Source organism: Anolis carolinensis, chromosome 5 (assembly GCF_035594765.1).
Source record: "Anolis carolinensis isolate JA03-04 chromosome 5, rAnoCar3.1.pri, whole genome shotgun sequence".
Lineage (NCBI taxonomy): Eukaryota > Metazoa > Chordata > Lepidosauria > Squamata > Dactyloidae > Anolis > Anolis carolinensis.
Genome location: NC_085845.1, coordinates 175,755,074 through 175,781,593, shown reverse-complemented (window position 1 = coordinate 175,781,593; position 26,520 = coordinate 175,755,074). Strand labels below are relative to the sequence as shown.

The 26,520-nt window shown below is 41.4% G+C and overlaps 2 protein-coding genes across 3 annotated transcripts; both read left to right on the top strand.

Annotated features, from left to right (window-relative positions):
* Positions 1-2,786: 2,786 nt before the first annotated feature.
* On the top strand, positions 2,787-13,689 carry LOC103278844 (apolipoprotein L6). 2 transcript variants are annotated; one of them, XM_008110627.3, is made up of 3 exons: positions 2,788-3,683; positions 4,743-4,804; positions 11,532-13,689. In XM_008110627.3, exon 3 carries the CDS (start codon positions 11,560-11,562, stop codon positions 12,403-12,405), a length of 846 nt encoding a protein of 281 aa, XP_008108834.1. In that variant the 5' UTR covers positions 2,788-3,683; positions 4,743-4,804; positions 11,532-11,559; the 3' UTR covers positions 12,406-13,689. The 2 variants fall into 2 exon arrangements, with proteins under 2 accessions (XP_062839068.1, XP_008108834.1); XM_062982998.1 differs by lacking the exon at positions 4,743-4,804 and having other exon boundaries at positions 2,787-3,683.
* Positions 13,690-15,280: 1,591 nt separating this feature from the next.
* Positions 15,281-25,827, top strand: LOC103278845 (apolipoprotein L6). Its single transcript, XM_008110637.3, has 3 exons — positions 15,281-16,088; positions 18,054-18,209; positions 21,706-25,827. The coding sequence occupies exons 2-3, from the start codon at positions 18,061-18,063 to the stop codon at positions 22,595-22,597; spliced, it is 1,041 nt and encodes a 346-aa protein (XP_008108844.1). The 5' UTR covers positions 15,281-16,088; positions 18,054-18,060; the 3' UTR covers positions 22,598-25,827.
* Positions 25,828-26,520: the final 693 nt, after the last annotated feature.

The following is a 26,520-nucleotide window of genomic DNA, read 5'->3' as shown; positions in this document are numbered from 1 at the left end:
GGTCGCGGCCGGCGACCGCCCGGGCGATCGCCGGCCGCGACCAGGAAGTCAGGCCCGAATGGGCTATCTGCGCTGTGCCCGTGCGCACAGCGCAGATAGCCCATTCGGGCCTGACTTCCTGGTCGCGGCCGGCGATCGCCCGGGCGGTCGCCGGCCGCGACCAGGAAGTCAGGCCCGAATGGCCTAGGTGTGCTGTGCGCGTGCGCACAGCACAGCTAGGCCATTTTGCCCTTAGTAACAAACTAAGGGCAAAAATGGCTTCTCTGGCTGTGCGCATGCGCACAGCCAGAGAAGCCATTTTTGCCCTTAGTTTGTTACTAAGGGCAAAATGGCCTAGCTGTGCTGTGCGCACGCGCACAGCACACCTAGGCCATTCGGGCCTGACTTCCTGGTCGCGGCCGGCGACCGCCCGGGCGATCGCCGGCCGCGACCAGGAAGTCAGGCCCGAATGGGCTATCTGCGCTGTGCCCGTGCGCACAGCGCAGATAGCCCATTCGGGCCTGACTTCCTGGTCGCGGCCGGCGATCGCCCGGGCGGTCGCCGGCCGCGACCAGGAAGTCAGGCCCGAATGGCCTAGGTGTGCTGTGCGCGTGCGCACAGCACACCTAGGCCATTTTGCCCTTAGTAACAAACTAAGGGCAAAAATGGCTTATCTGGCTGTGCGCATGCGCACAGCCAGATAAGCCATTTTTGCCCTTAGTTTGTTACTAAGGGCAAAATGGCCACGCTGGGCGGGGGCGGGGCCAACTGTGGCCCCGCCCCCCTCACTAATCGCCCTGGCCCCGCCTCCCACGCAGCGTGGGAGGCGGGGCCAGGGCACGCTGGGCGGGGCCAGGGCGCGGGTGGCGGGGGCGCTTTTCAGCACCCCCGCTTCCCATTAAAAAATATCTCCGGCCGGCCCTGAATGTAACTCAGAATTCCTGCATTCAGTGGGGTGTTTGAACTGAAGACCCTTCTTAAGTTGACACATAAGGAGGTATGAGTTCACTTTCTTCTTGTTTCCAAGAATAAAAAAATTCAAATATTGCCTCCCAGCTGGGCAACATTTTAAGAACATATAAATCCCTTGTATAAAGTATGACCCCAGTATGTCTAGACTCGAATATGTTCCTGAACACACCATAGAAACAGGAAACCATGTATAATAATGAAACCTATTGAAATGCACAACTTCTGCCAGATGTTACCATAGAGCAGTGGTTCTCAACCTGTGGGTCCCCAGATGTTTTGGCCTTCAACTCCCAGAAATCCTAACAGGTGGTAAACTGACTGGGATTTCTGGGAGTTGTAGGCCAAAACACCTCAGGTCCCACAGATTGAGAACCAGTGCCATAGAGTCACCTTGGAGAGCCCCTCTAACAATTTGCTAAATTCTCCAATACTAATCTCTGGCAATATCAAGCAGAAGCACACCATAGAATCATCTGGAGGACCTAAACAATCCTAGAGATGTCATGTTTTGTCACATACAGGGATTGCACTGCATATTGTTCCACTGGCTACCAGATCATTTTGAGCACATTTCAAAGTGTTGATTATAACCTCTACCAGTATGAGCTTGCCCATGGATTTAATATCCTCAGAGAAAGGCTTTTAACCCCCCCCCCCCGAAGGAAAAAAGCCATTTGTGGGGAAAAAGAAACCCCTTTTTGCAAAAAAAAAAAAAAAACAAAAAAAAAACCCTCTCCAACAACCCCAAAAACAGTATTTTTAAGTCCTGAATTATTTTTAAAATCCCATGGCAGTTGGCTGTTTTCTCAGTGAACGATCTCAGTGTGCTAAAACCCACATTTTCATGTATGTACCCACAAATATGTTACTGATAAACCTCATCTGGAATAGCCTGCTGTTAGAGGAAGTAAGAAAGGTAGAGTCCAGTAGGACTTTGTTAATGTAGTAACTAAGTACTAGAGCTTTAAAATTATAGTCATTTGAACCACAGCTCCCAGAATTCCAGTTGTAACTTCTGCATAGACTTCATCCTGGAAAGGATAAAAACAAAAAGCAAAAGGAAAGTGACAATTCTATTGAATCCAGATAAAAATTAACAATCTAACTAAGTAAATTAACTAAAATTAAGCAACTAGTGGTGTTGGAGAATTCTGGGAGTTTCTGGACACAATTCAAAATGCTATCTATGACTGCTAAAGGCCATTAAGAGATGCCCTTCTGTCAGTCCCATCTTTGCACAACCACAGTTAGTATGGATGTGTGATAGGGAGTTCTCATTGGCTGACCTAGGAGCAGCAGTGGCGTAATGGGTTAAATCCTTGTGCCGGCCAGACTGCTGACTTTAAGGTTGGGTTGTTGACCTGAAGGTTGCCAGTTCAAATCTGCGAGATGTTCAATACATTTGTAAGGCCCCAAATTGCAAAATAATAATACAAATTTTATTTCATACTCGCCTCTCCTCGAGACAGAGCACAACACAGATAAAGCCTGTTATGCATGCAACTCTCTTGGGGTCAGATCAATGTTGTAGTTTATAGAACATCCCTGGGGGAAATATAGCAGGTGTAATAATTAAGATCAGCTTAACAGGACGCCAATTGTTATCAGCTGTAATATTAATTATTACCTCAAGGTAAGTACATATGTACATCTTAAATGGGATGACATTGCATGTTCTCAGAAAGGAAACTGTTTAAATGCAAAAGGTTCTCTACTACTACTGAAAGCAAACTTGTGGCTCCCGATTTTTACTAGCCTACTTTGCCGAGTAGAAATTGTTATAATCCTTATAAAATAAATGATAGATTTCAGGTATGAATTTAAATTAAACATGTTGAAAATGCACACTTAGCTCCTTCACATCCATTTCCATGCTCCACTTTTTCATATATCCATGCTTCAGAATAATATACACACACACACACACACAAAGTGTGTGCGTGTAATCCTCTCTAGGCCTCCCCCCCCCCCAGTGCAATTTCATGATATGCTTCTGACCCAAGTATAGTCAAAATATTATCTACAGTTTCAACTGTCTATGAGAGGATCTTGGAATGTTTCCACTGTGGATACAGGGGTCATACTGAAATTACGAAGTAGGGAAGCAGAAAAGAATAAAACAGGAGGGAAAGAAAGCAAAACAGAAGTGAAGAATGGCCATCTGTCGGGGGTGCTTTGAATGCAATTTTCCTGCTTCTTGGCAGGAGGTTGGACTGGATGGCCCATGAGGTCTCTTCCAACTCTATGATTCTATGATTCTAAGAAAGAATATGCAGAAGATATGGCTGAGATATTCAAACTAAATAAATACTAAAAGGTGGTATAGCTGTAAATATTGCCAAAGTGCATCTGCAGTATATCTAGTAATTGGTAAGTAGTGTATATTTATAAAGGAATATATGGCATCACCATAAGTCGGCAGATCACTTGAAATGACTTCACACACACACACACACACACACACACACACACACACACACACACACATTCTACCGATCCAATTCAAGCAATTTCTTAGTTGTCCTCTTCTCCCCTCCCCAATCTCTGATAAACCACTGACATGATGGTAATTGATTGTATTGTGCGTGATCAAACTCAGCCTCTTTATGAGCTTACGGTAGTTTCACTTTTCTTATCAATTCATTAACTTGAACTTGTCTTTGCTGCTTTCTCCAGTGCCTCCCAGAGAGCTCAGCCATTTCAGTTCAGCAGACACCAGTGAAGTCAAAAAGGTAGGTCTGGAAAGTACAGCGGGGCCTGGGGTCTGAACTTTAAGAGAAATATCCAAAATGCTGGTCACAGATCGCTCATTGACATTTAAACTACTGCAAAACAGGTGTAACACCCCACCCTGCCACTGAAAAGGAAACTTCTGGTCTGCTATTAAACAGATAAGGGAATTGCCCCAATGCTGTGAAATGGCGACAAAAAGAATTGGAGGTTTTCAGCTTCTTCGGAGGATGGGTTTCACTTTAGCCACAAACATTTTAAGATATTTTGTTTGCTCGAATTTGTTAAATCATAATACGTTCAAAACTCTTAATTACTAGGAACTCTTAATTGCTAGGAAGGATTTATAAGAATTGCAACTTGAGATTTAAGGCCTTACATGGTTTGGGGCCGGCATACCTGAGGGCCCGCTTATCCCCCTACCAACCCCAGAGATTATTTCGGTCCGAAGACCAAAATTTGCTTGAAGTCCCTAACATACGGACTGATCATTTGTCTTCTACTAGGCAGAGAGCCTTCTTGATTGTAGCCCCTTATTTATGAAATGCCCTGCCAGTTGAAACTCGAACTATCCGAGACCTACTTGCCTTTCAGAAAGCCTGCAATTTCTAGTAGGGTTCCACAGAATGTGCAGAGATCATTGTCCCTCCTCCATCAGCCTGGATACTGTTTGGGATTGTCTATGGATACCTGTTGATGTTTTCCTTCTAGTAATTTCTGACTTATGGCAGCACTGGAAATGTCTTCCTCTGAGGCTGAGACAGTGTGACTTATCCCAAGTCCATACAGTGGGTTCCATAGTCAAGCAGGGATTTGAACCCTAGTCTCCAATATAATATAATAATAAATCTGGCTCCAGCTTTGAAACTACTAAAACATGCTGGCTGTCAGACACCAGCCTAGTGCTTAAATCACCAGTGGCAAATAAAGATTCAGCTACTAATCCAGCGAGCTTTTGTTCATGAAAAGAGCAAGAGATATGATGGTGTTCTTTGCCTCGGACAGAAAAATGTACACCAGCCCTGCCTTTCATCCCTTTTTTTGCATTGTTTCCTTTTCAGAACTGAAATAAGCTCAGTTGCAAAAATGTCTGTTAGAATGGTTTCCCAAGCATCCCATGAAGGTGAGTCTCTTCAGGGAAGGGGGCCATAGTTTTATGGTGGGTCATCACTTTTGCAAGCTAAAGAACACAAGATAAAAGATAAAATAATATATATAGCTCAGTGGTTTCATATTGTCTGTTTCCATTAATATTGTGACTGGGTTACTTTTAATTTTAACAGGACTGATCTGTTCCAATTTGGATTCAATCTGAACCTCACAATTTGGTTCAGAAATTTTTATTTATCTGAAACAGTTTCACAGTCCTAATTTATGAGCTACATTTCTTAAAGGAGTTTTGGATAGTTTGGATATCATGCTCACAAGAACACTGCGGGCTTGGCTAGACTGGCTGAAGACAGCTCTGTCAGCTCCATGGCTTTGTGCAGCACTAAACCCTGTACCATCAACATCCACTCATGTATCCCCTGTTGTCTACATGGCTCTCCACTCCCATCCATTTTTAAAGGATACATTGAGACCAAACCCACCTGAGCAGCATGTCCATTCAGCAAGTAACTTTGGCTCTAATCTCAGATGTTTCCGGCATATGTGGTTATTTCAGCAGTTATGGAAATGCCTCTGCACATGCCTAGGGAACTTTTCCCATGTTCCAGCAGATTGCTTGGGTAACAGGCACGAAAAGCATTTCCCCAGCTGCTCCCCTTCATGAAGAAATTGGTGCATCTACACTGCTGACGACACTTTAACCACTATGCTCAATGCTTTGGAATACTAGGATTGTAAATTTGGTGAGTTACCAGCACCTGTCGGCACAGAAAAAGTTTGTCAAACTACAGTTCCCATGATTCCGTAGCATTGAGCCAGGCAGTGAAAGTGGTGTCAAACTGCATTCTACAGTGTAGATCAGTGATTCCCAAAGTGGGCACTACTGCCCCCTGGTGGGCGCTGGAGCGATCCAGGGGGCAGTGATGGCACCTATTAGGACACAGGGGTGGGGCCAGAGGAGGGGTGGGGCCGCTTCCTAAGTGCCGGAGACAGGGCTGAGCACCTGAGGCACCTGTTACGACATACAGGGGGTGGAGCTAGAGGAGGGGCGTGGCTTCTTCCCAAGAGCCCAAGACAGGGCTGAGCCTCTATACCTCTCCTGAGAGGCCTTTTAGGACTAAAGGGCGGCGCTAGGGGTGGGGCCTCTACCCAAGAGCCTCTGTAGACCTCCCCTGAGACGCTTGTTAGAACACAGGGGTGGGGTATAGTGGTTCAGCCCCGTCAGGCACTTGGGAAGAGGCCCCGCCCCCTCCTCTAGCCCCGCCCTCTGTGTCCTGGCAGGCACCTCAGGACAGGGATAGAAGCTCAGCCCTGCCTCAGAGCTCGTAACTCCGCCCATCCCAGTCCTAGCCACCCATTTGTGTCCCCACCCACCTCCCCCTCCCAGCCCTGCATCTTGGACTGGGGAGAGGCTCAGCCCCGCCCTCTTGAGCAGGAGCCACGCCCACCCCTCTAAGCCACACACCCCTTTCCAGGGGGCCCTGAGTCATATTTTTTTCTGGAAAGGGGGCGGTAGGCCAAATAAGTTTGGGAACCACTGGTGTAGATGCATGCAAAGACACCTGCATTATTACTCTCAACAAATTATGATATAGAATCATAGAATCATAGAATCATAGAATAGTAGAGTTGGAAGAGACCTCAAGGGCCATCTAGTCCAACCCCCCGCTAAGAAGCAGGAAATCGCATTCAAAGCACCCCCGACAGATGGCCATCCAGCCTCTGCTTAAAAGCCTCCAAAGAAGGAGCCTCCACCACGGCCCGGGGGAGAGAGTTCCACTGCCGAACAGCCCTCACAGTGAGGAAGTTCTTCCTGATGTTCAGGTGGAATCTCCTTTCCTGTAGTTTGAAGCCATTGTTCCGTGTCCTAGTCTGCAGGGCAGCAGAAAATAAGCTTGCTCCCTCCTCCCTATGACTTCCCCTCACATATTTGTACATGGCTATCATGTCTCCTCTCAGCCTTCTCTTCTGCAGGCTAAACATGCCCAGCTCTTTAAGCCTCTCCTCATAGGGCTTGTTCTCCAGACCCTTAATCATTTTAGTTGCCCTCCTCTGGACGCTTTCCAGCTTGTCAGCATCTCCCTTCATCTGCGGTGCCCAAAACTGGACACAGTATTCCAGGTGTGGTCTGACCAAGGCAGAATAGAGGGGGAGCATGACTTCCCTGGATCTAGACGTTATTCCCCTATTGATGCAGGCCAAAATCCCATTGGCTTTTTTAGCTGCCGCATCACATTGTAGGCTCATGTTTAACTTGTTGTCCACGAGGACTCCAAGATCTTTTTCGCACACACTGCTGTCAAGCCAGGCGTCCCCCATTCTGTATCTTTGATTTCCATTTTTTCTGCCGAAGTGAAGTATCTTGCATTTGTCCCTGTTGAACTTCATTTTGTTAGTTTCGGCCCATCTCTCTAGTCTGTCAAGATCGTTTTGAATTCTGCTCCTGTCTTCTGGAGTGTTAGCTATCCCTCCGAGTTTGGTGTCATCTGCAAACTTGATGATCGTGCCTTCTAACCCTTCGTCTAAGTCGTTAATAAAGATGTTGAACAGAACCGGGCCCAGGACGGAGCCCTGCGGCACTCCACTTGTCACTTCTTTCCATGATGAAGACGACGCATTGGTGAGCACCCTTTGGGTTCGTTCGCTTAGCCAATTACAGATCCACCTAACCGTAGTTTTGTCTAGCCCACATTTTACTAGTTTGTTTGCCAGAAGGTCGTGGGGGACTTTGTCGAAGGCCTTACTGAAATCTAGATATGCTACATCCACGGCATTCCCTGTATCGACCCAACTCGTAACTCTATCGAAAAAAGAGATCAGATTAGTCTGGCATGACTTGTTTTTGGTAAATCCGTGTTGACTATTAGCAATGACCGCATTTGTTTCTAAGTGTTTGCAGACCACTTCCTTAATAATCTTTTCCAGAATCTTGCCTGGTATTGATGTGAGGCTGACCGGACGGTAATTGTTTGGGTCGTTCTTTTTTCCCTTCTTGAAGATAGGGACCACATTCGCCCTCCTCCAATCTGCTGGGACTTCTCCTGTTCTCCAAGAACTCTCGAAGATGATTGCCAGTGGTTCTGAAATAACTTCCGCTAGTTCCTTCAATACTCTTGGATGTAGCTGATCTGGCCCTGGGGACTTGAATTCGTTTAGAGTGGCCAGGTGTTCCTGGACAACTTGTTTCCCTATTTGGGGTTGGATTTCCCCCAATCCTTCGTCCATTCCATGTTGCTGAGGTTGAAGATGGCTTTCTTTTTGTGAGAAGACCGAGGCAAAGAAGGCATTAAGCAGTTCTGCCTTTTCCCTATCCCCTGTCACCATCACCCCATCTACTCCTTGCAGTGGCCCTATCGCCTCCTTTTTCTTCCTTTTTCTACCAACATAAGCAAAAAAACCTTTTTTGTTGTTTTTTATGTCCCTGGCAAGCCTGAGCTCATTTTGCGCTTTAGCCTTGCGAACCTTTTCCCTACAGGAGTTGGCTATACGTTTGAATTCTTCTTTGGTGATTTCTCCCCTTTTCCACTTCTTGTGCATGTCACTTTTGAGCTTTAGCTCAGTTAGAAGTTCTTTGGACATCCATTCTGGCTTCTTTGCACTTGTCTTATTTTTCTTCTTTGTTGGCACTGTTTGCATTTGCGCCTTGAGTATTTCACTTTTGAAAAACTCCCATCCATCCTTAACTCCCTTGTTTTTTAATATCGGCGTCCATGGAATGCCGCTCAGTAATTCCTTCATTTTTTGGAAGTCAGCTCTCTTAAAGTCCAGAGTGCGTGTTTGACTTGTCTTAGTTTCAGCATTCCTTTGTATTGCAAACTGCAGGAGCACATGGTCACTTGCCCCTAAGGATCCAACCACTTCAACTGTATTGATCAGGTCTTCCACATTTGTTAAGATTAGATCAAGAGTTGCTGATCCCCTTGTTGCCTCTTCTACCTTCTGGACCATAAAATTATCTGCAAGGCAAGTGAGGAATTTGTTGGACTTTGTACTCTTGGCTGAGTTTGTTTTCCAGCAGATATCGGGATAATTGAAATCGCCCATGACTACTATATCTCTTCTTTGTGCCTGTTTGGTCAGCTGTTGACAGAAGGCTTCATCAAGTCCTTCATCCTGACTCGGAGGTCTGTAGTAGACACCCACGACAAGATCTTTTTGAGTCCCGGTTCCCTTGATTCTTATCCAGATGCTTTCCATATGTTTTTGAAGATTCCTCTGCATAACTTGAGAGGTTTTTGTCTTCTTTGAACTGATTTATTAGCGGAGTATGATGACACCTCAGTACTCTTAGAGGATCTTCCACAGGAATTCGGCTATGACCAGGGGCTAAGCTTCCAGAAAAAAGATGGATATGATTACATGAAAAAGACAAAGAATGACATTGAGTTTAAGAGGTAACCAAGGCCTGTGTCTGTTCACTCCGTCAGTCATTGTTTGTTGCCCACAATTACTTAAGCATTTAGGAGGCTTAACATGGTGATAATTCCACGATTTCTGCCAGCTATACAGTGATAAGTAATGGAATGATAATTATTTCATGAAGCATACAATCAAAACAATACCAATTTACAGTTGATCAGCAGGTACAATAGTAAGATTGATGGAATGAGGACTAAGGCTTCTCCATCCCTCATTCCAAATGTCCTGGTGCCGCCAGAGGTTTGAAAAAAAAAATCAGGATTTCTGATGACAAAATGGGAGAGGGTTAAATTAGCTTTATTCAGGGTATAATAATATCATAATAACTTTATTTTTATACCCCGCCCCATCTCCCCGAAGGGACTCGGGGCGGCTTACATGGGGCCTGGCCCGATAAAACAAACAAATAACAGTAACAAAGCAATAAAACAAATATCCCAATAAAAACAATCATTAAAATCAACAAGCAGGATACAGTGTTAAAAACAGGAGACTAATTCGTAGATCCCAGGCGAAATGCAGAGTGTTACGAAATGGGAAAAGGAAATTTCACAGTTGGATAATAAAGGGTATGCCTGCCTTCACATCACCTGTTAATTTATGCTGACCCCATGGATTTCATAGGGATTTCTTAGACAATAAATTTTCAGCTGGCATCTGCATGCAGGATTAGATGTACCTTCAACTTGGCTTTTTGCCAGTTACTTCTTCTGAAACATAGCCTACAGAACCTGATATTCACTTGTGGTCTCCCATCCAAGTAGTGACCCTACTTAACTTCCAAAATCTGGCATCTTTATGTTAAGACATAATGTCAATAGGTGTTACTTTTAATGTGGTTTTCCCCTAGCTCTACTCCCTTCAGTTCCATGAGAAACTTGTCAGTCTTGGCTGAGGAATGACAGCAACAATGATAAACATCTCAGACTTTGTCAGTGTAAAAATATCCCTTAGTCCTCCACATTCACTGGGCTTAGGGTCACAATGAGTATGTGTACCATACTCAGTAAGGGCGGCCAGATAGTTCTGCAGAAGAAACAGATTTGAAATAGAAATATCACTAGATACAAGAAGAAAGGAGAAGGGAACATTAGAGAAGGGGGAGAGAGAGAGAAGGCAAAGGGACAGTGCTAGTGGTGAAAGGGGGAAAAAGAAAAGTAAAACATAAAATGGATAGCAAAAGTTTTGAAATGAGGGATGTGGATAAATTGTGATGAATAGGGAGGAAATAGAGAACTTTGTTAAGGAATGGGAAACTGTCTTTGAACTTTGTGGGAAGCATTTTAGAATAGACTCCATAATTTGATCTGTGTTAGAATCTTTGCTTGTAATTTTTAGATGGTGATTCTTGTGCTAGAGGGAAGAATGGGTGAAGGTTTTACTGGGAAGGAAGGTCAAGGTTGTATATGAATGTCTTCACCCCAAAGGATGGAAGGTCACTGCAACAGGAGGGGTGAAAAGGAGGAAATAGTGTAATGGGGAACAATTAGTGTAATGGGGATGACCTGAGTCCCCTCGTGCCCTGAGTCCCATTGGGTGAGAAGGGCGGGGTATAAATGTTGGAAATAAATAAATATTGTAGGCACTGTTCTGAAGTATCTGTGTTTTTATATATAGATTTGGTGGGAGAGCAATCATACCAATTATACGTATTTTATCATAATTAAAAATGTAATTTCAGCAATATGATTGTTTAAAAAGGTTTTAAATTTATTTAAAATAGATATTAGACATAATCATACTACACTGCCATCCCTCCTGCTACCATTAGTATTGTATTGACATATACAACCCATTTTGAGGAGACAAAATGAGTTGATAGCAGTAGTTCTCTACAAAATATATTAGAGGGTTAGTTTCCTTCTGAGAAAACCCAGATTACATTGTATGGTCAGTGTACAGTAAACCCATCTAGTGCAATTTATCTGCATCAATCTGCCTTATATAGGTCTACAATAACCATATAATTAAGTTCCAAATTGCATTATTTGACAGCATAGATCCAGCCCCTGGTTCAAATCCCTAGTACTCAGCAAGCAAGTTCACTAGGTGTTGCTAAACAAATCATTCTCTCAACCAAACTGTGTGTCTTTTCTTGAGTTCCTTGGGGGAAAAGAAACATTTTAAAAAAAACTGTGATAATTGGGGTACCACTGTAATATCTGGTTAATGTCTACATTGTATTTTTTTAAGAACCAAAAATCTTAGTTTTTAGTTGAAGCCTATTTTATTCAAGTTCAGAAGGTGTATAAAAGGTGTCAACGAATATCTTGAAGATTCCCCTTTTTAACATATCATCTTGATTTTTTTTTTTTTTACAGAAAGGAAGGGAATGAGGTTTGGGCTGAAATGGACAATATCCATTTGGCCCATTTTCTCAAATACTTTCCTGCCACGAAAAAACAGCTTGGAAAGTTAATCCAACGTCTTCGAGAAATTGCAAACAGCATCAACGAAACTAACAAGAATTGCACCAAAGTCAGAATTTTTGCCAATTTTACAAGTGCCTTTTCTAACATTTTAAGTATTGGAGGATTGGCCTTGGCCCCTGTCACAGCTGGCGGAAGCCTCGGCCTGTGCATTGCTGGGATTGGCTTTGGGGCTGTGGCAGGAGTCACTAGCCTGGCCACTACTGCATATGAAAGCAGGAATGATAAAAAGAAAATGGAAACAGCGGAAGACCTGGTAACCAAATGCCAAAAAAGTCTAAGAAATGTTATGCATCCCCGTGGAACTGATCTCAGCTCTGAATCCCCAGTGAATGAAGGAACTTTCTGGAAAAAGATCAAGCAGCTTGGTTCCAGTGTTATCAATGGAGGCTCCAAGATTTCTACTGCTGCAAATGGAATCATAACAAATGTCCAGGCCCTGAAATTGGCTAATGCTAATCCTGCCATGAAGGCTTTGGGCAAGCAAGCAGCAGCTGCAGGAAGCAGATCTGGGAAGACAATCAGGAATGTGAGAAAGGCCTTTGCAGGAACCCCTCTTGCAGTGTCCAAAGGGGCTAGGATGCTGGGCTCTCTTTCATCTCTTGTGTTTCTCCTGCAAGATGTACACAGCATTTACCACGACAGTCAACGTTTAAAAGATGGAGATTCAGCTGAAATGGCAGAAGAAATCAGAGAGAAGGCTGATGAACTGGAAAAAGAACTGAACAGTCTCAACATGTTCTATGAGGAAAAAAGGTTTGCATGAAAGAATCCAATGAGCCAACTTATCTCTATGATGAGTTCCTTTTTGACCGTTATCCATTTTATTGTTGTTGTATGTTTTAAAGTTATTTCCAGCTCATAGTGGCCCTAAGGCAATCTATGACAAGATTTCTGGGGCTGAAAGTCACTCCATGGCTAATCAGGGAATTGAACTCTGGTCTCCAGCGTAAAACTTAAACCACTATACCATGCTGGCTTTCTCATCACCAATAGCCATATCCATGTATAGCTAATCTCTACATATCCCTCAATATACTCTACATACAACCCTATCCCCATATCTGTCCTAATTTGACAGAGACTGACCTAATCAATCCTCTGCCACTCCCTTATTGAGGCACAGTGACCCCCTAAAGATTAATAGTTCACCAAAGGCGCAGAAATAATTATTTTCCCCTTTTAAAAAATACCCTTTCTGGACTTACACAAGTTCAAAGCATCAGAAGAATGAGAGCAAACAAACAGCAGCTGTAAACTCCTAAACTCTGCCATATCTAAACCTTTGATAAATTGCATCTGCTTTATGATTTTGTGTAACTTGTATCTTTCAACTATGCACTGTATCTATTTCTTATATATGAAATGTATATAAACTGTTTCTTAGAAATGTATCAAAATGTAACTTAGAAACACTCACCCTTCTATGACTTTGTTCAGATAATCTCCTGGGAATTAAAAGAGTTGGGCAAATCCCTCTGGGTATTTCCCAACTCAGATAATCATCAGATTCATTATGTATATGCAAAGACAGGTGACTTCTTTTACCAGTCAGATAAGTCCAAAATGTTGGTAAAAGTTACATGAAGCTGTGAGTCTGCCACTCCTTCATGAAAAAAAGAAGCCTAGAGTGTGTTCATTTGTTAACTCTTTTATTGACAGCCAAGCCCTTGATTACCCAAGATCAGCACCTTTATCCCTTGTGTCTTGTTCCGTTATTTCCTAAGATCCATATCTTTGTTTGAGCTCATCAACATACCTTCCTTACCATTTGTTTTCCCCGGACTGTGCCCTCTGCAGCTGATTGGTCCTTCAATCTAACCAGTCTCCAGCTGCCATTCTCCCTCCTAGCAAATCCCAGCACAGATCCTAGCCAGCCTCTTTTCTGGCCAATCAGGAGAGGGAGCGGGAAGCCTGAATCGCTGTTAGAACTGTATAAGATGTCTTGTATTTCTCTGTATGTTTATGCTTTTGTACATTTTGAAACAAATTGCTTGTACTTGGACCCTTTTTGGCTGAATCATAATAAACCTCTGTGGCTTGTCTTCAACTTGGTAAGTTGGTTTCTCTGTTATGGCTTATCTGGTTTAGCATACGCTCGCCAGGCACGAACTCTCTAGGAGCTGAAATCCAAAACAACTAGTAGACTAGAGTTTGATAAACATGGTTCTAGAGTCTTCTTATCAGCTGTTCCCATGGTATCTTTCTGGGCTTCCACACTGGGATAGGATTTATCATCACTGTTTTACCGTGCCTCCATTCCTTCCATGGGGTGTCTCAGTGTGCTAAGGCCCACTTCTGCATGTATGTACCCTCCAACACTTCACACATAAAAACCAGGGTGCATACCATCAAGTAATAAAACAGAGTGGGCTCAAGATGAAAACTGTTAATAGGGAAAAACAGACAAGTTAGGTGAGGCTGCAGAAGTTTGCTTTCCCCTTTGCCTACTGGGAAAGGCAAGATTGTGCCCTTTCTTCTCCTCTGCTTTTGTTTGTACTTTCAACTCTGTTTGAAGCAATCAAAGTAAATGGAATATGTGTAGGGCAGTGTAAAAATGAAAAAGGAAATGGAATATTTTTAAGTAGCTGGAGAAATGGAGTGACAGAAGATTAAGTGGATCTGCCTCTACCAAATCAGGACACTTAGTGTTTAGGAGTGTGAAGATAAAATTGCAAATACTCTTTAAATCCCTACTCATGCTTTCAGAACTTTAGTAGGTAATGCCTTCTTTATAATAGCATCCCACGTAAGGGACTTCCCTATCACTTGCTGCCATATAGAGTTATATCTTAGGCTTCTAGTGAAAGTTCCAAATTGATTAGCTCTCAGACTCGTTCATCTTTTTAGCAGCCTGTGGTATCTGTAGAACTCCCCTCCAGCACTATATTTCAAATGAGTTGTTGCATATACTTATGTGTATGTCTAGAAATTTTAGTCAAAAATTTGACCCTAAAAACCTAGGTTGACTTATCAACAGGCCATATAAATACTGTACTTTACTCTCATCAAGAAAAGAGACCACTCTCTTCTCTGAGTAGAGGGGCAAAATAAAGAGCTTAGTCCACCCTGGGCAAGCAAGCCTTAAAAAAGCACCAACTCCCTCTACCCTTTCAATTGCAGTATCACTTCTGCCTTTTTGAATGCCTGGGCATTCAACAGTGGTTAGGGATGACTGGCCCTCTGAAGTGGTGCTAGCACTTTCACCAGTCCTTGGAATGACCCCTAATGGGTCATATCAAAATCCTTTATTTTGACATCCAAACCTGCCCTCATTTTATACACGAGGTCAACTTATATACAAGTAAATAGTTCTTCCTTTTCTGCTTTCTTACTCAGGCATAATCTAAACCAAACAGATTACCTTTCAGGCCATGTGGGCTGGGAAATTTTGAACCTTGCAATACAAAAACATTAGTTTCAAACTCTTCCTTGGGGAAGTAGCAGCTGTGGCCAAGAATGTCCTTGGGCTTCAGCAACTGCAGAATCGTGTCTCTGATGAAGCCAATCTGGAAGCAGTTACACATGCCTTGGTTACATGTAAATTAGATTATTTCAGTGGACTCTATGTGAGCCAGCTCATGGAAACTCTGATTGCTAGTCTCTGGGGTCTTCTTTTCAGTGCCTATTGCTTCAGTTTTCTTTAATCTGCACTGTCTTCCAGGTCATTTCTGTGCATAATTCAAAGTGATGGCCATTATCTATGAAGTCCTGAAAGGCTTTAGATCAGAATAATTGAAAGATCACTTCCTTCTGTACATGTCTCTCTGCCCAAAGTATTTGTCATCAGATGCCTTCCTCTGTGGTGCATTTTTTCATATATGGATAAGAAAAGATTTGTAGGGACCAAACAAACTATGCCCTTCTAATTCTCCTTCCCATGCCAGGTTTTGTTATTCTGCTTCCTTGCAATTTTCAGACAAGCTTCAAAAACTGTTTAATTTCTCCAAGCATTTGATTGCATTTTTGCATGTGTCTTTACTTGTGTTTTGACTATTTTTTATGAACAAGCACACAGAGAAATTGTGTATGTTTCCTTGTAGACTTTGTTGGGGATAAAAAGATTTTTGCCTCTGGGCAAAAGGGCGTGTAACATTTGTTCTGCTTTCTGTGCGCCTCCCTTTATTACTCCTCACTTGCTCTTATTGGACAATGTTCTTACAGCATTCAAGTTCTGTTTTGTGGGAAATCGAAACTCAGCAAGAGCATTAGGTCCATATAATTCCACCCAGATGAGTTGGAACTTCACTGTGTTTCCACACAAGGTTCATGATTGGAAGTAAGAAGCCAGAGTCCAACCAGGATACTGTCCAACAAGCCTTGAAATTGGATTCCCCTATTTAATTTCTAGATCAGTTAGTAACTGGTGCCTTTAAGTGGATGAAATAAGGTGATTTCATGATGAAAATCTCTTTTGGAACAATTTGATGTTAAAGAAAGTGGGAAAAGGTAAGAGTCCAATAGGACATTTTTACGTGATCTTTCACATTCATTATGTACCAGAGTTTTATAAAGGAACTAATTTGAACTACAACTGTCAGAATTCTAATCATAATGTTTCCGGATATACTTTATCCTGGAAATGGAGAAAAAAAACAAGCATAATAGAGTAGAAGGAAGATGTAGCCAGATAAAAATTATCAATATAACTAAAATGGAGTGGCTGCTCTGCCTGAGAATTCTGGGAGTTCTGGTCCAGAATAACTTTTCCTATTGCTTCCAAATATCTAGCAAAGAAGGGTGAAACTTGCATGACCAGCAGAAAAGGGCAATTTAAATAATCAGGAGATTAGAACAGCTGCCTTATTGTGAACAAAGGCTTTGGAGGGTGGGGGGCTTTCAATGTAATGTAATGTTCAAAATGTTTAATATGTATTAATTGTAATATTTTAAACTTAATGTTTTGTATGTGCTTAAGGCATTGGATAATTGCCATATGTAAGCTGCCTTGAGCCCTCTTTGGCATAGAGAAAGGCAGGATATAAATAGGGTAAATAATAAATAATAAATACTGGTAAATATGCAGAAGATTATCTATGACCTCATCGCATTCACCCCCCCCCCCCCCGATTCACCATGGATTGTGGCAACTCCAGCAGGGCCCAGCATGGAGAAACCATTGCTTCGCACTTCACATCACCCACCTTGCCACGCACCTCATCCAACGGGGGAGGGGGGGGGAAGCATTACTGCCCGACTTCCCCCATTTTTTTTATGCAACATGTGAAGCCTCCTGTGTTGCCATCGCTGCCTCCTGTGACACTTGGACTTCAATTGAGGCACGGAACCCTGCCGGAAGTTGATCTACATCATGTGATGGGAGCCGGCAGGCTCCATGCCTCAAGTCAAGTCCAAGCATCCTAGGACGAGCAATTTTGCTCATCTGATGAAGTCCTTAAATGCTCATTGCTAAAATTCTAGTTCCAAATGATAGGAAACAGTGCTTCACTTAACACCCCTCTATTCTGATCTCTTGCATGATAGAAACATTTGTGATTACCCAGCCAATTTTTTTTATTTCAGTCCAAATCTGTTGTTGGTGTTGCTGTCGGTCATCAAGCCAGCTTCAACTTATGGCAACTATAAATAAGAGGAGGACCAATATACCTTAAAAACACCAGTTCCCATCTGATTTTGGAACGTAAACAGGGGGCTTTGCTATTCAAATGAAAATAACATATATACCCCACAAAGCCAGTACTGACATTTTTTAGTCCTTAAGCCATTTTTGTTCCAGTTTCAGGGGATACACTGGAGTTTGTAGGAAACTTGAGAATATCCTAGGACTTTGTGAACCTCTGGACAGCTGGGTCAGATCTGTTTCTGCCCAATACACTGTCCACACTCCAGACTAGCCCTGGAGTTGGCTACATACTCCATGCTCAATCTGCAGTAGTGATAGGCAGAGTCTATACAGTCCAGCTGGGCTGAAACTGATGCTTAGAATTTACATTCTGTCTTAGTATTGTAAATGAGTGCAGGGCAAAGTGGATGGTGGTGGTCCATGTAGATGGATCCACATAGGTTCAAGTCAACTTACTCATGTTAAGAACTGAAAATCAGACTGAAGTAATATGCACTAAAAGCTTGAATTAATTACTTTTTTTACAACTTTAAAAAAGATTACTATTTAGCTGGCTGAAGGTCTTCTATTAAATTGTTTGCATGTTGAGTTGATTCAGCCCGAAGAGTCTCAAATAACATTCATGTCCAGTAAACTAATTATATGACTATTACAGTTGGTAATGAGATGTGTTTTTCATGATGTAGTTTTTGATCAGCATGTGAGCAATTTCGAGTATGCATAAGTCTGATCTCCCTTTGTTTATAGTAGGGAATGTAGGAAATTATTGATTACTTTTGAAGTTATGTCTAAATTTGTTTAATCTTTACAAACTGTTTTTTCATTAAAAGGCATGTAATGAAGATGTCAGACTTAGAATACCATGAGGATGAGCTGAGAGAGTCAACATTTCCGCTAGACAGTCTAAACAGTAAAGAACAACAAAGATTGCCTGAAGAAGATTCACTTTGCATGGAAATGGTGGAATTTGCAACTAACAGTGAGAGGTAACTCAAAGATATATTTACTGAAAGTAAATTATCTCTGCCATCCTCATAATCATTTCTAAATATTGGTCATTATTGTACAAAGGTTTAACTACAAATGATTGTATTGTGTGTGTGTATTTCTCATTTTTGATCAAATGTTTAATTCTAAGTAAAGATAATTATAATATCCCTTTACATCAGTAGTTCTTAACCTGTGGGTTCCCAGATGTTTTGGCCTTCAGCTCCTAGAAATCCTAACAGCTGGTAAACTGGCTGGGATTTCTGGAAGTTGTAGGCCAAAACACCTGGGGACCCACAGGCTAAGAACCACTGCTTTACACTAAAATAGACAAAAGAGATATAAGAAAGGAAAGTAGAACTAGTACAACAAAGAAACTTACACCATTCAGATGATGGTAAAAAGCCAAGCAAATAAAATTACATTTTACAGTTTACTTGGGAACAGTACAGGTGTATTCTGATTCTGGCTACCAATAAAGAAATCAATTCCAAAATGCCCAAAACTGAACTGTAGGGGATATAGAGGACTTTTCAACATTTTGGACCCTTTCTAAACCCACAGGAGGCAAAACTAAATTTTGCAAACTTGTTCCACCTCCCAAAAATTGTCTCAGAATATCATTGAGAGGCCCAAGAGGGCCCAAAATCATATTTTCTTGTCCATAAAGAGTTTTTGGACACACGCACAACCCAAAATCATATGTCTGTTGGACAGCCAATGCTCCCCCTCCCCAGTCTTCCACAAGGGAAAGATGGGCTTTCTTCTAGAACACAACAGAAGTATTGCCAGTAGGAAAAGGAAAATTTCACTTTGATAGAGTTACCCTGTCCTGATCTTATGACTATTACTAATGCACGGATCATCCACATTTCCATGAAGCAGAAGCTTCACAAAATATATTCCATAATTTGTAGTTCTCTCTTATTTTTTCATACAATGTACATCTTTTTTTCTTACTGAGGAAAACAAACCAGTCAAAGAGAAAAAATCATGCAGAGTAATTTCTTTTTGCTGTATTTCAATCATACCAAAACTATGTGTAATTCGGGAAAGCTGCTTTGGTGATGAGTAGTCTTTTTATTTATAAAATATTTCATTTGCATTAAAGCTTCATCGGGGTTAACTACAGGAACATTCCTGCTAAACAATGGATATATAGCTGTGGTTCTCAAGATAATGGAAGTACTTCTGTCATTATGTCCTGTACTGTACTATTTACCTAGACTGGAGGCTGGTTAAGGTGGCAGTCGAACCATCTAGAGTCAGTGGTGTCAAACTTGTAGCCCTCCAGGTGTTTTGGATTTCAGATCCCAGAATTCCTGGCAATTGGGCAAGCTGGCTAGGGCATATGGGAGTTGGAGGCCCAAACATCTGGAAGGCCACAAGTTTGACACCTCTACTCTAGATACCTGCTTAAGGGGGTATCCATTGTGGAAGCCATTTCTTAATTGGCAAGCAGGACATCAACATATAGGAGCAGCTCCTAATCCCACAACTGCAACAGCTCGCAGAATATCGCCAGACTGGCTTTTAGAACAACTGGGAAACTATCAGTCACTCTTAGAATCATAAAGTTGGAAGAGACCACATGGGCCATCTAGTCCAACCCTCTGCCATGCAGGAAAAGCACATCCAGGTGGCCATCCAGCCTGTTTAAAAGCCTCAAAAGAAGGAGCTTTTATGACACTCGGAGGCAGTGAGTTCCGTACTTCTCCCATAACTCAGTGGCATTGCCTCTATGTGTACCTAAGTACTTGGGTTTTGTGCAAAGAGACTACCATGATAAAAAGTAACTTAATTACAGTGTATACTCATCTATAAGTTGACCCCATTTATAAGTCAACGTCAAGATTTTGGGCACAACCTGTGAATTTTAATATGACCCCAAAATTTCGAGAGCTATACATGCCTTTATAGGGTAAGTGGGGCTTGTATTCTGTACCATCCACTTAATTGTGTAATCAGTTAAGTATCTAAGCAGTGTCTCCCAGTCTGGCTCCCTCAATCCCCACTAATTGGGCAGCAGCCATAGAGTGGCAGGGGTCTGTTCCCTTGCAGCAGGGAGGCAGCCGAGTTGCATTCCCACTTCCTTCTGTGAATTATCTCTGGTGCAACAGCCAGAAGTAGGGTCCTTCTTGTGCTTCCCTCTCACACTGGAGATTGTTCATGCGAAAGGACGGCAATGTCAGTCTGGTGCTTCTACATTGACAGGGGAACAAAACTCTGCTCCTCACCATAGCTCACCACAGTTACTAAGGATTGAGGGAATTTTACAATCCCTGCTTATTATTATTGTTGTTGTTGTTATTATTATTATATTTTTGTATGCTGCCTCCGTCTCCCCAACGGGAACTCGGAGCAGCTCACACGGTGGCAAGACCAATACATTCATATAATATCATAAAATCAACAGTTGAAACATCAAAGAATGCATTTAAAAACAAAAAAAATCATGACATGTTTAATTTGTTTAAAAACAAATTAAACAAGTCATGATTTAAAATAGACATACAGTAGAGTCTCACTTATCCAACACTCGCTTATCCAACGTTCTGGATTATCCAACGCATTTTTGTAGTCAATGTTTTCAATATATCATGATATTTTGGTGCTAAATTCGTAAATACAGTAATTACTACATAGCATTAATTTGTAATGAACTACTTTTTCTGTCAAATTTGTTGTATAACATGATGTTTTGGTGCTTAATTTGTAAAATCATAACCTATTTTGATGTTTAATAGGCTTTTTCTTAATCTCTCCTTATTATCCAACATATTCACTTATCCAACATTCTGCCGGCCCATTTATGTTGGATAAGTGAGACTCTACTGTAATTAAAATATTAAACAATCATCCAAGGCGTTAAAAGGTCCAATATAGGACAACAGTCTATATTCCTTAAACTAATGAATACATAGCAATTGTGAATGCAAACCAATCACAAATCCATGACTCTGTTGCACATTCATAACTACCATAATGAATTCCAGCCTAAATAAATAAATAAACATTAAAGCTAAATGCAAATGTTAAATAAGATCTTAGCAACCGAATACATGCTTACACAGAATACATACAGAGAACAAATATGCATAAAGAGTGCTTCTAAAATGACAATTACTGCTAACATTAAAAGGAGTTGTTTGTCTTTTTCCATAATGGATTTCCTCTGATCAGCAAAAACAAATAGAGAAAACCTCGCAAAAAGCACTTTAAAAATTGGAAGAAAAGATGGTGCTGATGATGACAGCAATAGCTAATCAAATGTAAGCTCCACTGAATTCAGGTTCAGTGTATATAAGGCTGCAGACTATGAACGTTTTCTATCAGAGATGCTCAAGCATGCTCAAGCATCTCTATACATTTCGGATATGCATACCATATTTTACTTATTTTAAAAACACATGCCAACTTCATCAAAAGAGTTTGGTTTATCCAGGATCGAGAGAATATCTTTAGCTAACATGCATGTTTTTTTATTGGTAACAGAGATGAAGGAAGTGACCCTTTAGAGGAAAATGCCAATGAGATGATTACCTGTTTTATAAAAGGATTTCCTGCACAGAAAGAAGAAATTGAGAAATGTATTGGTTGTATTCGGGAAGTGGCAGACAAAATCGACAAAATCCACAAGGACTGCACAATTGCCACCATCACTGCCAGCTCCGCAGGGGCCACCTCTGGCATCCTGACCATTGTAGGCCTGGCCTTGGCCCCTGTCACGGCAGGTGTGAGTTTAATCCTGACAGGTACTGGGCTTGGATTGGGGGTAGCAGCAGCAACTACGGGCATCTCTGCTAATATTTGTGAACGTGTCATGAATTCAAAGGAAAGGGAAAAAGCAGAAGAGCTCCTGACAAAATGTGAGGAAACCCTAAATAAATGCCAGGAGAACATAAAAGCAACAATGAACCTTGATCAAGTAGATTTCAGTTCTGGATTTCCCACAGGTAACAAGGCCAATGAGGAAAACGTTCAACATTTCTTATCCAATGCCACTCATCCAGTTCCAAATCCATTTGACACAGTAAAGGAAATCATAGGAAATGTTGGAGCCAATCCTAACTTGAAGGCCTCAATAAAACAAGTTTTTTCTGCTGCCGGCCAGACATTTCCAGCTTCAAGGAAAGGACCCCAAATGGGAAGAAAATCATTTAGAGGAAATGCCCTTGCCATAAACAACATGAGCAGAATAGTAGGAATTGCATCTGCTGTAGCAGCTCTTCTGGGAAGTATTTATTGCATTGTCCAGGATGCCATACACATAAAAAATGGAGCTAAGGCAGAAATGACTGCTGAGATCAGACAAAAGGCATGTAACTTGGAAGAGACACTGAAGAATCTCAACAACCTCTATGATGAAGTGAAATGCATTATGTGAATATGAAAGCCATCCTAGTTAAACATCAGTTCTCTCATTTTAGAGCATTTGTTCTGCTGGTGAATATGGGAAAGTAGTTTTGCTTCCAATAAATAAGGAGCAAAGATATACTTGTAGTGGTAGGAGAATGGGGTAAAGTTGATCAACATCTTCCTTATTGTTTAATATTTGTATTAAAAACAATAGTTTAATAGATTAGATAGACATTGTTCAGAAATCAGGAAAGCATGATTCCAAACTAATATCTTATGGCAAAATGTTTATGTAAATAAACACAGTTGTTATGCTGCAGAATCCATTAGGATCAGTCACACATCTTTAAAACCTTTTTTTTAGCAGTATGGAAAAGATTATGGGTACAGATTGAAGCCAAGATAGCTGGAAAAAATATATTTAAATGTAGACTCTGGCCCAAAAGAGAGAGCTCAAATTAACAACATACAACTAAAAATACTGGATATGTTAAAATACTTCTGCCTGGCAATATTTATAGTTGCCAAGTAATCCAAAGGGCTAAATTAACTAGATTAACACTTTTATATATGGGAAGGGTTACAATGATTAAAATGAAAACTTTTACCTCATTTGTTATTACTTTTGTCCATAATTCCAGTTGAAGTAACTGGGAAAACACTGAAGAATTTTTTAATTATAAACCATTCTATGTAGAACTATAAACTAGAGTAAAATCTTCTGAATTATAACATGCTTTAAAATAAAATGGTTCTAGACATTCGAGTTAATATCATTTCAGGACAAAAAAAAGGTGGATGGGATGCTGTATTGACAGAATGGGACTGATGCAGTCAGTTACTACAGTAGAGTCTCAGTTAACCAGCACCCAAGGGGATTGGAAGATGCCAGATAAATGTAGTTCCTGGTTGTTTGGGAATTTCTAATAAAAACAGGCCTAATATTATACCCTATTCCAGGCATAGGCAAACTTTGGCACTCCAGGTGTTTTGGACTTCAACTCCCACCATTCCTAACAGCCTACCGTTGAAGTCCAAAATACCTGGAGCGCTGAAGTTTGCCCATGCCTGCCCTATACCATACTATAAACTCTGTATTGATTTGATATTGATATTGAAATGCAAATGTAACTCAATGCAAATTAAGAAAAAATAATCTATTTTTACTATTTTACTGTATTATAAAAACACCTTATTTTATTTAATACATTATTTCTTTTCTTTTCTTTTGCCGGTTGCTTGCGAGTTCTGGTTGCATGGGTTCTGGTTAACTGAGAGTCTACTGCACTTAAAAATATATATACAGTATGACTTCTTGAAGAATCCCATTGCTAAGGCCTAAAGGAAGATATTAAATCTACCTCAGTTTCCATTATTAGTAACTCCTGTTTTGTGAAAGCAAGAAATATAGATAATCATCACCCTTTTGGAATTAAGAAAAACACAACTCCTCTTAATGGATTCTGGATCTCATGTTATAGTTTTGAAAACTGTATGTTGATTAAAGGGATTGCCTCTTCCGTATTTCATGGGAACTCCCGTATTGCAGCTAATTGTTCTGGGATAATGGAGGACTACAGAAAGGTATGGGGGAAGAAGCCACCAGGGGAGAGAGCCCCAAGTAATTGAATTCACTTGTGGTGAGGAAAAGAGACCGGGCTTATAGGGTCAACGCTTCCCCCACACAAGAACCTCTGCCAAAATTGTATTATAATTCCCACCATCATCAGTTAAGATGATCACTTGTCTTGGGTGACGGGAGTCCAAAAATGTCTGGAATCCCTAGGCTAGTTACCTAAATAATCCTAACAATAGAAAAAACATATATTGTTTCCTTTTAACATAACTCTGACTTTGCAAGTGGCTATGAAGACAGATAGGCAGACTCCAAGGTTGTTATTTTTTCCTGAAATGAGGACCCAAAAAGAGCTGGGGACCAGGAGTGACCGCAGGTTACCCCAAACAGCTTGAAAGACCAATGAGGATGATCGACCACAACTAACCCCACCGTACAACTTATTATTCCTTTCCCAATCTATACACAAAATAAAAGTGAAAATCTGTATGGGTGTATGTGGCAGGGGTGTCGGCTCACACAGACAGCCTCCAACCTCCACAAACAGGCTATTGTTCCCAGTGTTGAGAAGCCACCAAGTCACTGCAGGACAAGTCACACCCAGGACATTGCAGGTTACAGCGAGCACATCCCAGTGTTCCTTTATCTCTCCATTTGCATGACCCCACCCACTGCCTCTCCCTTAACCCTTTCCTACCCTTTCCTAGTTCCCCTCTATTCCGTGAGCCCTCAGAACCCCACCAATGACAGATCTGGACCAGACTTGACACACAGACCCAACACTGCCAACTTGGGGTGATTGACCTTGGCACCAGAGAGTTATAGTTCACCTGTAATCATAGCACATTGAAACCAGTAAGTGATGGATCTGGACCAAACTTGGCACACAGACCCAACATAGTGAACTGTGAATCCTGGGGTGGTTTTGGGAGGATTGACCCAAGATTTTTGGGAACTGCAGGTCACCCACATCCTTATGCATTTGCTAATGGAAGCATTCATAAAAAACAAAAGCAAAGACTGATTTTATTCCTAAGCCATAGTGTAACATAGGACCAAACTGATATTACCTCACATTCAAAAACAAACAAGGCCCTTTTCAAATAACCTGGGCATTGCCAGGTACCCAAGCTAATAAATATCAAAAGGGTGCAGCTATAATCCTTGGCCAAATATGCTCTGGGGATGAAACATTGCCATGTCTCCACACAATAGTCATCTCCCTTGACACCTTAAACCTATCAGGTTGGAAAAATCACCCCTTGTCCTACTATATAGGAAAGGAAAAGAAGGGGAGAAGAAGAAAGGAAGAGGAAGGAGAAGAGTGAATACCAACCAACAAGCATAGTTTACCAAGATAATCCCATCCTGAACTAATGTGTATCTTGTGGACAAAAAGGGGCAGCATGGATACAAGAGGTGCTCAAGAATTCTTCCAGTAAGAACTTTATTAAGTTTCCCATCATACTATGAACTAATCACAAACTGGAAATGAATGTACTTTTGAACCAAAAAGACTGCAGTGTAATTTACACGAATCACAGTTATTGCTCATTTTTTTTCAAATGCCTGTCAAATGTCTATAAGATGTCCATGCTTGTAACTGATTTATGTCAGATTTGGACAATTTCATCTGACAATTTGCCTTGGCCAACGAAGCAATAAATCAACTTCTGATTCTGCCCTCAGTCTCGGATTGTCTCTTTTGGAAGCAATTTGGAGCCGGCACACCAGGAAAAGTGATTTCAGACATCAACTAGAATAAACAAATTTAACAACTATGGTGTGGTACAAAAGATTTACAGTTAACTGAATCTAGGATTAGTATACTTGACTGAGCTCACAAATCCATAAAATCACATGTACCCACATGATTCTATGTCCTCTTTCCATGGGATAAAGTGACTGTTCTATTGATGGTGTTCCTATAATCCCTTCCTGCAGCAAACACACATTATTTGCTGTCACTGCTGTTGTACTATTTTAAAAATATTGCTATATGGCCCCCACTTTCTAAAACAATGAGACTATTGTCAAGGACAGAACGCCACAAGATTCAAAGTAACAGAGTTTATTAGATTACAGAACTCAAAAATGCCCGTAAAACACAAGGGCCAGGCAGTTTTTGCCTTTAGGAGCAAAAAGGGGCAAAAGTAAATGTTCAAAAGGTAAACCGGATTAAACCGGAGTTTAATCCGGGTAAAAACAAACTGCTTGCTTCAGCCTGGGTATAAACGAAACGAAAGCCAAGGAACAAAAGATACAAAGAATGCAACTAATTGGCAGCAGATTCCTCTCTGCTGCCAACACTGTGCTTAGAGTAACTTGCGTCGCTCCCCCACACACACAGCAGACAGGATCTCCAACACGAGTAA

Bases quoted from the DNA above. Each gene is read 5' to 3' on its own strand.
- LOC103278844 (XM_062982998.1), top strand. From the start codon at position 11,560: ATGGACAATATCCATTTGGCCCATTTTCTCAAATACTTTCCTGCCACG.
- LOC103278845 (XM_008110637.3), top strand. From the start codon at position 18,061: ATGAAGATGTCAGACTTAGAATACCATGAGGATGAGCTGAGAGAGTCA. The intron at 18,210-21,705 runs GTAACTCAAAGA...TATTGGTAACAG, and splicing joins TTTGCAACTAACAGTGAGAG to AGATGAAGGAAGTGACCCTT.